Source organism: Acinonyx jubatus, chromosome B2, assembly GCF_027475565.1.
Source record: "Acinonyx jubatus isolate Ajub_Pintada_27869175 chromosome B2, VMU_Ajub_asm_v1.0, whole genome shotgun sequence".
Classification (NCBI taxonomy): Eukaryota; Metazoa; Chordata; class Mammalia; order Carnivora; family Felidae; genus Acinonyx; species Acinonyx jubatus.
This window is the reverse complement of record NC_069385.1, coordinates 54,554,722-54,567,389: the sequence shown is the minus strand read 5'-3', so window position 1 is coordinate 54,567,389 and position 12,668 is coordinate 54,554,722. Positions and strand designations below refer to the sequence as shown.

The window sequence follows — 12,668 nt, the reverse complement described above, 5'->3', positions numbered from 1 at the left end:
CTAGAGGAGATAAAACACCAAATGTCTTAACAGGTCTGAGGAAAGGAAGGGGTAAAAAGAAATGAGCAGAGAGCCAGGCTGAGCGAGGCAGGAAGGGTGCATCGGCCAGGAAAAAGAACTCCAGTGGGTGGGAGTGCGTCAGGAGGAGAGGGAGTAGCTCACCTGGCCGTGGTAAGCAGAGGGTGTTGAGTCCCCACCAACTTCCGCACCTGCATAGCGATGTTGCTGAGTTCGTCGCTGAGCAGGCAGCGGAGGCTCATGAAGGACGCGGGATAGCCCACGATCTTCTCCGCCTCTGACACTACTTGGTTCCAGTGGGCCGGGGACCTGGAGGACTGACCACGCCAGGAGCCCACCGAAGAGATGGTATCGAGGAACGGGGACCACCACAAGCGTCGCGGGGAACCCGAGACCCCGAGATAACGGGGTAAGCGCAACAGCAGCCGCCGAAGGCTCATAGTTTGAGTCTGGGAGTGTCAGGGATTTGGGGGGGTGTCCGGAGGTGGCGCAGGGAACAAACCAGGGGCAGAGGAAGAACTTGCAGGAACTAGAAGGAACCGGCAACTCCTGACCCTGAAAGAAGGGAGAGTTCCTGGAACCGTGACTAGAAACGAACTTTAACTACAGCTTTCAGCACTTCAGGCTACACACACAACAGCCCAAGCTCAGCACTGCCCCTGGCCACCTGAGTAGAAACTACTGCCGCTTCTTAAATGGGGGACGCCATGTTGGAGGCGTGGAATACGGCCTGTCGTAAAGACAGCGGGCTGTTCGGGAGCAAAGAATGTTCCCTACTTTACGACACAGTCGTGAACGCCCCCAGAAGGGAGGGGGCCTTGGTAGTGAAACGCTGAAGACGAGGGGTAGGGCGAAAGTTTAGGCTCCTCCCACACCCTTCCTCACCCAAGGTTGAAGGATTTAGGTTGTCCTGGATTGGGGTGGGGCGTGGGGGGCTGCTGTGTGGTGCTCTAACGCCCGGAGCGGGGGCGGAGTCTGATTCACCAGGGCGTGCCCAATTCCCAGCACAGAGAGGGCACACGTGAATATTTGTGTTATGAGCGAGGGTCGGTGTCTACAGAGTCTCTTTTCGCGGCTCCCAGCCCTCCCGGAAGGAGGGGCCTCGGGCGGGGGTGCCGGCCTCTCTCGGAAGCCTCTCGCAGCTGTCCGCCCCCAGCCCCTGGCAGTGGTAGTGGAAGGGCAGGAGGGAGGGCCCCTAGGCCGGCGGGGCTTTTGGAGCTACCCGCCGCTACTCAGCATTGAGACGCAAAGTGAAGGCGCGCGGCTGAGCCCTTTTTGCCCTCAGTTCCCAACCAGACAGAAGGTGGCGTGGCCTGGCAGAAAGGGTTCTTTTTCCCAAGGAATGTCCTCGATCCTTGCCTAATCACCGGCCTCCTCGCTGAGCCTCGGTTTCCCCCTGTGTATGACCCAGGCAGAAGCAGCCATGCCTCCACAAGGGTGCAGAGGCCCACGCCCAGCCTCTCGCCTTTCTCACCGGAAGGAAGCAACGTTCACCATCCAGGATTCAAAACTATTACTGGCCCTAGTGCTTTTCTCTTACAGCTCACGTATTCGCTCATTGAATGCTCAAAACAACTCTATTAAGTAGTGTTAGTATTCTCCATGTTTCGGTGAGAAAACAGGCACATCCAGACTGTGAATTGTCTAAGGCCACACTAGACAGGGATGTTATCTCAGCCAGTCAGGTTTCTGAATCCATGCTCTTAACCACAGCATTACACAAAGTAACAAACTACCAACCATGCTTCTCTCTTCATTGCTGAGGGAAAGCAGTCGATGTGGTTATCCTATTTAGGTAATGCTACCTTTCTTTGTTCAGGTATGTTTAGCATCCTGCCCCTTGTCACATCACCCAAAATAAGTGTTACAAAACTCCTGTTAATAATGAAGAATATATTACCCAGTTTTACTCTCTTAAAAAACGCTGTTAGGGATGCCTGTGTGGCTCAGCTGGTTAAGCATACGACTTGGGTTTTGGCTCAGGTCATGATCTCACCATCCACGGGTTAGAGCCCCACATCCGGCCCTGTGCTAACGGCACAAAGCCTGCTTGGGATTCTCTCTCTCCCTCTCTCTCTCTACCCTTCCCCCTCTTGCTCTCTCTCTCAAACTAAATAAATCTTTAAAAAAACTTGTAAAACCTCCAACTTTCAAAATCCTTTCAAATTCATGATCGATATTTTAAAAATTAGTATCTTGCACAGTACTGGACTAGATTCTGGCTACATGTAAAAATTCAGATTTTAAAAAAGGCAAACTAAAGTAATTATTCACTTTGCAAAAAGATGCGTTTCTCTACAAATTAGCTTCAGACTCCCTTTAAATAGCAATTATTCTTTGTGATTTAAAAATCTGATTTTATTTCCAAAAATTCAATTTAGGCATAACTTTTCAGGGATACATTTTAGATCAAGTGAATTGTGCTTGTAAGTGTTAAACACAGTCTACACCCGCAAAATAAGTAAGGCAAGCTGAAGTTCAAAATAATTCCTGTGGAAGAGATAACAAACTCCTGGCAATAAAATTCAGCTCTGTTCTAGATGAAAATAAATGTGGAGAGTGAGATACCTTACCGTTTCAAAAAGTTCCAAGGCCTGAGCTTCTGGGTTATCCAAGGTGAAAGAAGTCACGAAAAAATGAAGAGAGATAAAGACTGAATGCAATAGATTGTGCACCTGAGGCTGCTTCTTCCGAATCATAGAACCTTAAGACTAACTTTTCATGCAATTTCCTTAATACCAATTCACAGCATGTACTTTAATTTTTCCACAGAAGCCAAATGCATTATTCTCTGGTCATACTCTATTAACCAAGTTTTTGATTATTCATGGGACTCTTGGTCCCATTTAGTTTAAATAATCAGCACTTTCCTTTATACTTATAGTTAAAAGGTTGCACTATACCTAATGATAATCAGTTTTTAGAAGGTTAAAATGGTATTTATTCTTTAATCTTCCAGATAAATATATAACTCCTTTGAGTCTTTCTGACTAAAGAGATTTCTGAATTGCTACTGGCTTTTGGAGGAGCAGGGGAAGAAATATCTGTGATTCTGACCTTCCTCTGCCACTGGTAATACTCATTTTGCAGATTTCTCAACTTTGGTACTATTGACATTTGGGGGCATGGGATTCTCTGTTATGGGGAGGAAGGCTCTTCTGTGCATGGTAGGATGTTTAGCATCATCCCTGGTCTCTACTCACTATAAGCCCGCAGTACCCCTCTCGAAGTTGTGACAACCCGATGTGTCTCTGGACATTGTCCCTCGGGGGCAGAATCAGCCATGAGAATATAGGAAAATGGGAGATGCTGGAAAAAAACAAAAAACCAAACCAAAACAAACAAGGGCCATTGATGACATTTACTCCTACAAAGCAGCAAAAAAGAAGTCCCAGGTATGAGTAGTCCTGCAAGTTAAAGTGGTCACTCCACAATCTGTGGAAACTTCCTGCCATACACAGGGACTTCTCCAACTCCTTGGAACTTGGGGGTTGTTTAGCAAGGTGGCAAAAGATGGTCATGGTTCCTCCTACACCTTTCTCAGAATCCTGAAATTGGTAAAGTACCAGTCCTCTCTGCCTTCTGCTGACCTTAGAAACAAGTGAAATTATATTTGATGTCCTTTTCTTTGGCTGGAAACCTAAACCAGCCTTTGAAAGTACAAGGTCTTAGCAAGGATGGTGTATGCTTTGGGCTTTGGCCATTTCTATGATTAGGTGAGTGGGAATAGATAGGGACACTGCAGTCACCCTTCTTCTACCACCCTCAACACAGTCACTTATTGTTTATGCCAAGAGAGTGCTTTCCAAAGCAGTTGAAAAGCATTGTGGTATATTATGGGGCAGGATGATAAAAGGAGGCGAGTAACCAGACTAGCAGCAACCCAAAAATTTGACTATCTAGTGGGCTGCAGGCTGTAGAGACAGCACATATCGCCAGTGAGATTATAAAATAGTTTCACAGCATCTATGGAAGGGAATTTGATAATCCCTAGAAAAATTACATATGCATTTATCCTTTGACCCAGAAATCCCAGTTCTAGGAACCCTTTCCAAAATACAAAATAACATGCACAATTTTATTGCAGTATTATTTGCAATAGCAAGATTGGAAACAAACCAAACAACCACAAGTAGGGGAGTGGTTGAATAAACTGGAATAAATCCATGTAATGAAATACACTGTGTAACTCTGAAAAAGAACGAAGGCCATCTCTACACTGATGTAACATGAGCTCCAGAATATGGGTTAGCTTTAAAACAACAATAGCAACAAAAAACAGACCAAGATGCAGAACAACATAGTGTTCTTTTTTCTGTAAGATAGGTGCATGAGATGAATATACACTTGCATATGTATTTGGGCTGGGAAGAAACAGAAGGGACAGGCATGAAACAGACTACTCTTTACATACCTTGACTGTATAGTTTTGAATTTAAAATCATGTATAGGGGTGCCTGGGTGGCTCAGTTGGTTAAGCTTCTGACTTCGGCTCAGGTAGTGATCTCACAGTTTGTGAGTTTGAGCCCCATATCAGGCACTGTTGACAGTGCGGAGCCTGGAGCCTGCTTCAGATTCTGTGTCTCCCTCTCTCTCTGCCCCTCCCCTGCTCAAAGGCTCTCTCTCTCTTTCTCTCTCAAAAATAAACATTAAAAAAATTTTAATCATGTATATATTTGACATATCCAAAATAATTTTAAATTTTAAAGAAAAATGTAATTCCTAAAATTTGAAAACAAACTGAAGCAAATGATCTAAATGTATATTAAGTTGGTGACATAACCACATCAAGTAAATAATTAAATGATTTTAGAAAGTAGTGTTTTTATAGTGCACTTATAGTGGAATATGTTCTCAGGATAAATAAACCTACAAAGAAATCTTAAACTTCAATCAGTAGTCTTATTGCTGATAGAAATATAGATATTATTTCCTTCAAACTATTCTTATATGTTATAGGTAAAAGCAAATGTTAGAGTTGTTAGGAATGATGAGTAAGTAGAATCCATGTAAAATTAAAGTTAAATTGGAAGTAGCATGAACTTAAAACTTGTCCTTTTCAAAAATGTTTCTTATGGGCCAATAAAAGTTTATACAGGCGCCTGGGTGGTTCAGTCAGTTGAGCATCTGACTTCAGCTCAAGTCATGAACTCGCAGTTCTTGAGTTCTCTGTGATGACAACTTGGAGCCTGGAACCTGCTTCAGATTCTGTGTCTCCCTCTCTCTCTGTTTGTCCCCCCTCCCCACCTCTCTCCTCTCTCTCTCAAAAATAAATAAAGACTAAAAAATTTTTTTAAAAAGAAAAAGACGTTTTTACATTTATGGGGGGAAAGGGTGGGGAGGAGAAGCATTTATTTGTTTTGTCCCTTGAAAAGACCAGGAAATAACGATAATCCTATAGCAACGAGTACCTTTAGCATTCATATCATACTTCCAAAACAGCATTCCCTTTTAAAAGGGCTGAGTCCTTTAGAAGAATGGCAGATTTCAGGTCTGGGGCAAGAAATGTGCATGATGAGCCTGGGACACCCTGTTGTGCCAGAAATCAGGGAATCTATTATAAAGTCTAATGGGTCAGGTCAATGGAACAAAGGGATCAGCATAAAGGAGCTCCCGCTAGCTGAAAAGGGGTCAATCTGAGCATCAAAATCAGGTAAGAACTACAACTGATTGTAATTCATTGATGACATATAAATCCTTGAGTTCATTATTAGATGTAATTAGGGCAATACTCTGAATATTATCAATATCATGAAAGAATTGAACACTTATCCTTCCTTCCTTTATGAATTATATTTAGTGGTGTTTTAATCTGGTTTAGCCCCCTTGAAAGCTGAACCTGAAACAAGAGCTTACTTTTAGGTGGTTTATTTTGGATAGCAATCTCAGGAAGCAGCAGTGGATGACCAGGGAGAGTGAATCAGAGGAGGTCAATACAAGGATGTCTTCGAGTTAGTCACCACTGTGGGCGATGAGGCTTTGAGCCTTCTGGGACTCTGAGTTGTCGTGTAGAATATACTTCATAATTGTTAGCCTGATGCAAGAGAGGAGCAGTTGACCAGCTCCCAACTCCCATTGGTCCAAATTTCCCCCTTGGGGCATTATTCCCCTCACATTTCTAGGCTGTCATGTGGCTGCCAGGCAGATATCCCACCCTCATGGAGTTAGAGGACCTGGGGGACAGAATGTGACATGCATGCGTATGTGGAGAAGTGCTGGCAGGTTACACCTGCAGGAAGCTGGTTGCTTTGGCAATGGCTGCAGTGAGAGGTGGACTGATGTGACACAGGGAAGAAACCAGGAATAGTCCAGGCTGATGAGGGAAAGTTCTTTATAACCTAATTCCATCTGATAAGAGAGGAAGAAAGGATAGATTTAAGAAATCACCATATAGGGGCGCCCGAGTGGCTCAGTCCCTTAAGCGCCCGACTTCGGCTCAGGTCATGATCTTGCAGTTCATGGGTTTGGGGCCCACATGGGGCTCTGTGCTGACAGCTCAGAGCCTGGAGCCTGCTTCAGATCCTCTGCCCCCCGTCTCTCTCTGCCCCTCCCCTGCTCTCATTTTGTCTCTCTCTCTTTCAAAAATAAACATAAAAAAAAAAAAAGAAATCACCATATTGTGATTGCTTATGAAATAACCTATTCAGGCAACAATCACTAAAAACGCAAGGTTGATGAGAAACAACGGTGGTGCACGGAGACCCCACTGGCAACCACTCACCAATCAGCATGGCTAGACGTGGGCTTCTGCACAACTGGGCAGGCATTGTGAAGTATACAGCACCATCTAGGAAATATTTTTGCCCAAAAGGTGGAATCTAAATCTCATCAAGCCTGTAGGTCTAACTTCCAGTTTTCTAGAAACATCGGAGGGAGTGGAACAAGTTAAAGGGCTTCACAAGGAAACAAACAGACCAATCTAGCATGTCAGATATTCTACAGCCAGCTGACTGGGTTCCTTCAACAAGAAAAGGGGCTAAGATGAGATGCGGGAAAGGACTCCTGTAGACTGAGATTTTGAGAGGCATAACAAACCAAGTGTAATGTGTGGACCTGATTTGGATCTTGATTCTAACAAACCAAGTGTACAAAGTAAATTAGGAAACAACTAAAGAAATTTGAATTATAGTTCTGGTATATTAGATATTACAAAGGAATTATTGACCTTATGTGTGTGTCTGTTAGAAAATTTCCATATTTTAAAGTAATGTATGCTAAAGTATATAGGAATGAAATAATACAGTCTCAAGAATTCTCTTTAAGACACTTCTGGAGGGAAACAAATAGATAAAAGCAAGTATGCTAAAATCTACAAAGTTGTTGATTCTGGATAATGAGTATATGGCATTTATTACACTATTTTGTATATGTATGAATATTTTTGTAATAAAATATTTTTAAAAGAAAGTAAATATCCTCATTAATTTTTTAATTAATTTATTTATTTATTTTGGAGAGAGAGAGTGTGAGCAGGGGAGAGGAGCAGAGGGAGAAAGAGAGAGGATCTTAAGCACCCTCCACACTCAGCAGGGAGCCTGATGTGGTGCTCAATTCTACAACCCTGGAATTATGACCTGTACCAAAATCAAGAGCCAGATGCTCAACCGACTCAACCGAATATCCTTATTCCTTTTTAAAAATGGAAGCAAGTCAGGGGCGCCTGGGTGGCTCAGTTGGTTCAGCATCCGACTTCGGCTCAGGTCATGATCTCACAGTTTGTGATTTTGAGCCCCTCGTCGGGCTCTGTGCTGACAGCTCAGCAGGCCTGGAGCCTGCTTCGGATTCTGTCTCCCTCTCTCTCTCTGCCCCTCCCCCACTCACTCTCTGTCTCTGTCTCTGAAAAATAAGTAAATGTAAAAAAAAAAAAAATTTTAACGGAAGCAAGTCAAATGACTTGCCCAAAGTCATAAAGCTAGAAAGTGACAGAGGTAGAATTAAAGCTCCAACTCATCTCACTCTTTCCCCTGTATCTTATTGTCTTCAGAACTGAATGTACTTACTTATTTATTCATTTATTTTCCGAGCTCAAGTGCACATACTTGCTCCTTGACACACTTTTATCGTTCGTCCATGCGTTGCACTTTTTTATTGTATTGTGGCAGTAGACGGCCTCCAGATGGTGCCCAGTGGTCCCTGCCTCCTCCTGGTGGTCACACCTGTTGTGGTCCTCTTGCACATTGCCTTAGGGTTGGTCAGTGTGGTCAACAGTATCCAGCAGAAGTGATGTTGTGTCACTTCTAATATTAATTTTATAAAAGACGTTGCAATTTCCATCTTGGGCTCTCTTTTGTTCATGTTTTCTCCCTCCATCCTTCTCTCCCCACCCCTCCCCTCATTACTTGCTCCGAGAGAAGCTGTGTCAGGAGGAGTTCTATGGAAAGGTCCCTGTGGTGAGGAGCTGAGCTTCCTGCCAACAGTCACGCGAATGAGCCATATTGGAAGTGGACCCTCCGGTTCCTTCAGGGACTGCAGCTGTGACTCACAGCTTGACTCTAACCTCACGAGAGGCCCTGAACCAAAAGCACCCAACTAAGATGCGTGCAGATTCCTGACTCTCAAAACTTTGTCAAATAACAATGTTAATTGTGTTAAGTTGCTCAGTTATGGGATAATTTGTTATACTGTGATAAATAATTAATCCAATGATCTGTTGATCTTCATGTAATGCAATACATACAGGGAACCCACCACCAACACACGAACTAGAATACTGACAAAAGACTCCTGTATGTATGGACTTTTCTATCCCGTGGCCCGTCCTCAACCCAAAGTTATCTTTATCTAGAATCTTGTACTTACCATTCTCATGATTTTTTAAAAATACGATTTAATAGTACATGCATTTCTAAAAAGCATATTATTTATATATGTTATTTTGTAAAGTTTTATTTCTTTATTTTGAGGCAGAGAGAGAGAGAAAATGAGCCCAAGTGGGGGGAGGGGCAGAGAGAGAGGGAGAGAGAGAATCCCAAGCAAGCTCCGAGCCACCAGCACAGAGCCCCACACAGTGCTCAATCCTACAAATGGTGAGATTATGACCTGAGCCGAAACCAAGAGTCAGACGCTCAACTAACCGAGCCACTCAGGTGAGCCTATATATTTGTTATTTTTATTTTGAAAAGAGGTTCCATGCTAAACGTAATTTCCTGTGACCTTTTTTATTTACCCAACATGATTTTATTGAGATCCACACATACTGGTGTGTATAGTGGCAGTTTATTTGTTTTGACTGCAGTGTAATATCCACTTAATCAATATATCACACTGTATCCATTCTCCTGTCAATAGACATTTGGATTGCTTCCAGACTTTTTTCTATTACAACAATGTTGTCGTGAACAGATTTACAAATGCCTCCAGGTTCACATGTTGAGAGTTTATATCTAGCATTGGAATTACTAGGTCATAGGGTATGTGGATATTCAACTTTAATAGATAATGCCAAATAGCTTTCTGAAGTGGCTTTATCAACTCACATTTCTACCAGATGTTTATGAGAGATCCCGTTGATCACACTCTTTCAACACTTGATATTGTCAGCCTCCTTAAAATTTCCAACAAACAGGTGTAAAATGGACTCTCGTTTACAGTGTGGATCAGCATTTCCCTCATCACCAGGAAGATTGCTGACTGCCCTTTCCATCTTACAGATTAGCCTTCAAAGGTGATGTGGGAAAGTATGTAATTCTTCATTGTAATTTTTCTTTTGGGCTTAATTTTTACTTCTTCCTTTCTTAGATCCTCACTCCCCATGTACACAGTAGTCCTTTCTTGCTATCTCCTTCTAATATTCCCAGTGTTTGGCCTTAGAACAACTGCAGTTAGGGAGGAAATAGACCAAGACCTACTCTCCATTTTCCCTAGTTTCTCTCCCAACAGGGCAGCAATGTGGAATTGACTAGCAATGCTGCTAGTTAATTTCACACTAGGATTAGCTCAACAGGCGAAGAACTTGGTCTTTTTCTTTTTCAAAGGCTCTAAGAGACTGTTTTCTTTTAGGAACTGGGAATGAAAAAAAAACCTACTGAGAAGGTTTTTTCTTGACCATAGACAGCATTGTATAAGGTCAACAATCTGGGTTCTTCAGCTCTGTCCTGAAAAACTGTATGATCATTGGGTAGTCATTAACCCTTATAAGGTTAAAATTACTCATCTGTAAAACAAAAGTAGATGATCTTTTGGGTTCCATTAAGAACCGAAATGTTTTTATTCCATGAATGAATTTAACTAGTAGACTAATCTGGTCCTTATGGTCATTTCATTCTCTCTGTCTCTTTCATCCAACCAACCCAATTGATCTTGGCATTAACATAGATTGAAACTTGAGGCCCACAAGGAAGATTTCAGAGAGGGCTCTATTATTCTTCTTTAATTGTTTTCTTTGCCACTGCAACCCCACTCTTAATAGAGTGCTGAATAGGCACCGCATAGATATTTGTTGGTCAGTTGAATGAATATGAATGAATGTGCTGGATCTTTATTCTTCATTCCCATCTTTAATCCACTATCACACTCAAGTTCAGAAGTTATTTGAGTTGCATTTGATTTGTGATAAGATCAAGAAGCCCAGGGTAAAGAATGTCTCCATCACTGCAAGTTCAGCTAGCTCTCCATTGTGATTTAAGCATTTCTCCTGATGACGAAAAATTACCACAACTAACTGAATCAAAATCTCTGGGCTTGAGGACCAGGCATCAATACTCCTTGTATGTAGTATGTACATGTACTATGTAGTCACACTAATTCCTTTCTCAAATACTCCTTGGGGTATTCTAATATGCAGCCAGGGGTTGAGAATTACTTTTCTTTTTTTTTTTTTTTAATTTTTTTTTTCAACGTTTATTTATTTTTTGGGACAGAGAGAGACAGAGCATGAACGGGGGAGGGGCAGAGAGAGAGGGAGACACAGAATCGGAAACAGGCTCCAGGCTCCGAGCGATCAGCCCAGAGCCTGACGCGGGGCTCGAACTCACGGACCGCGAGATCGTGACCTGGCTGAAGTCGGACGCTTAGCCGACTGAGCCACCCAGGCGCCCCAAGAATTACTTTTCTAGAAAAATTATAATCTAGTCTTTTTTCTGTTATTTCTTGTTGGTTCTCTGTCTCTCTTTTATTCCCCTTTTCTTTCTTCTCTTCCTTTTCTTTCTTTCTTTCTTTCTTTCTTTCTTTCTTTCTTTCTTTCTTTCTTTCTCTTTAGAGGAAATACATAATTTCTTTCTCTTTAGAGGAAATACATAAGTCAGACTCCATTCCCTAGGGTTAGAGAAATTCTGATAGAATTGTATGTACAGAAACCCCCTCATTTTGTTGCATATAATGCATATACAGGTAACATCAGGTGAAAGGGAGTTAGGACATACTGCATTTATTATATATAAAGATTGAATACCTCAGACTATAGAGTTGGCAAAGCATTTTCTCAGTGACTGCTGCCCCATTGTAATAAGTAAAACCCTAAACTACATGAAAATATTTCTTCTATCTTAAAATACAGGTTTTTTTTTCCTAAAATTAGAAAATATTTCATTCAGAGATGGATGTATCTAAGGGCAAACAATCAAGTCAGCATGTCAGTTAATTCTAAGAAATCACTTTACACAAATTTACTGATAAAACTCAGTCAAGCCATTCTTTTCATAAGTTCAATGACCAGTTCAGTTAAATGAGTCAATTTAAAGCCCTATGTAGACTCACACTAATTCCTTTCTGGAAATAGCTACTAAAAGTCCTTAAAATTAAAGTCACCATATTCAAAGGCTATTATGATGTTGCCCATAGGTATATTGACTTTCATAAATTACTTTTTTGCCAAGTAAACACAATGGATCTCAAGAGGAAGAGACAGATTGAGAGACAGAGAGACCATTCCATTATTAACCCTGGCAATATGGAAGCTGAGATATCAACTTGCTGAGCTGAAAAGAATTTGCAAAATACCATCTGAGAAGATCAGGTGATTAGGATAAATCATGTAAGGTCATTACATTTTCTAATTTTGTGTCAAGTTTAACACTATAATAAAAAAGAAAAAGAAAAGAAAATACCCATTTAAAAACACCACAAAAAGATCACTGTAAGAGAAGTCTAACTCAGAAGATGTTTTCAACAGTGAATAGATTTCTAAAACAAAATGGTAAGTTGTAAGCCATATAACTTAGAAGCTGACACCCACATAAGAAAGATGACATTGTCAACTACTACAGTGTCAGAGTGGTTTCTCAAAATTATCCTGGTCTAAATCAATCTGAAGAGCTTGCTGTGATGTTTTCTGTTATTTGAAATCATGCCATTACCATCTGTAATAAATATGCTTGAATATTATAGGGCTGTTCTGACTATGTTGGGAGTAATAGGTTTGAAGTGCATGACAAAATAAAAGGAACGTGCTGATGTCAAAGGGAGCAAGAATTCTTGTATTCTGCTAAGAATAAAAGAGTCTCGGTCCCCAAAGTCTAAACAAAGAACAACTCTACAAGATACTTTTTCCATGGAGGGTGACAAAACTTGGTGATTAAGGGATCAGACACAGGGGCCAGATGCCCTGAATATGTATCCTAGCTTTGCTATTAACTAGTAGTGCAACATTGGGCAAATTATGTAATTTAGTCTCAGTACTCGGCTTTCTTGTGTGTAAAATGGGAAGAACAATA

At 41.6% G+C, this 12,668-nt stretch overlaps 1 protein-coding gene across 7 annotated transcripts in view; it reads right to left on the bottom strand.

Annotated features, from left to right (window-relative positions):
- The window catches only part of PDSS2 (decaprenyl diphosphate synthase subunit 2), a 281,533-nt gene extending 280,765 nt beyond the window's left edge, over positions 1-768 (bottom strand). For 3 of the 7 annotated variants that reach the window (XM_053222409.1, XM_053222410.1, XM_053222412.1), the window contains exon 1: positions 163-768. In XM_053222409.1, the coding sequence (XP_053078384.1) occupies positions 163-458 (296 nt within the window). In that variant the 5' untranslated portion in view covers positions 459-768. The remainder of the gene's footprint in view (positions 1-162) is intronic. The other 4 variants (XR_003419445.2, XM_015076632.3, XM_053222411.1 and 1 more) reach the window with 2 other exon arrangements.
- Positions 769-12,668: the final 11,900 nt, after the last annotated feature.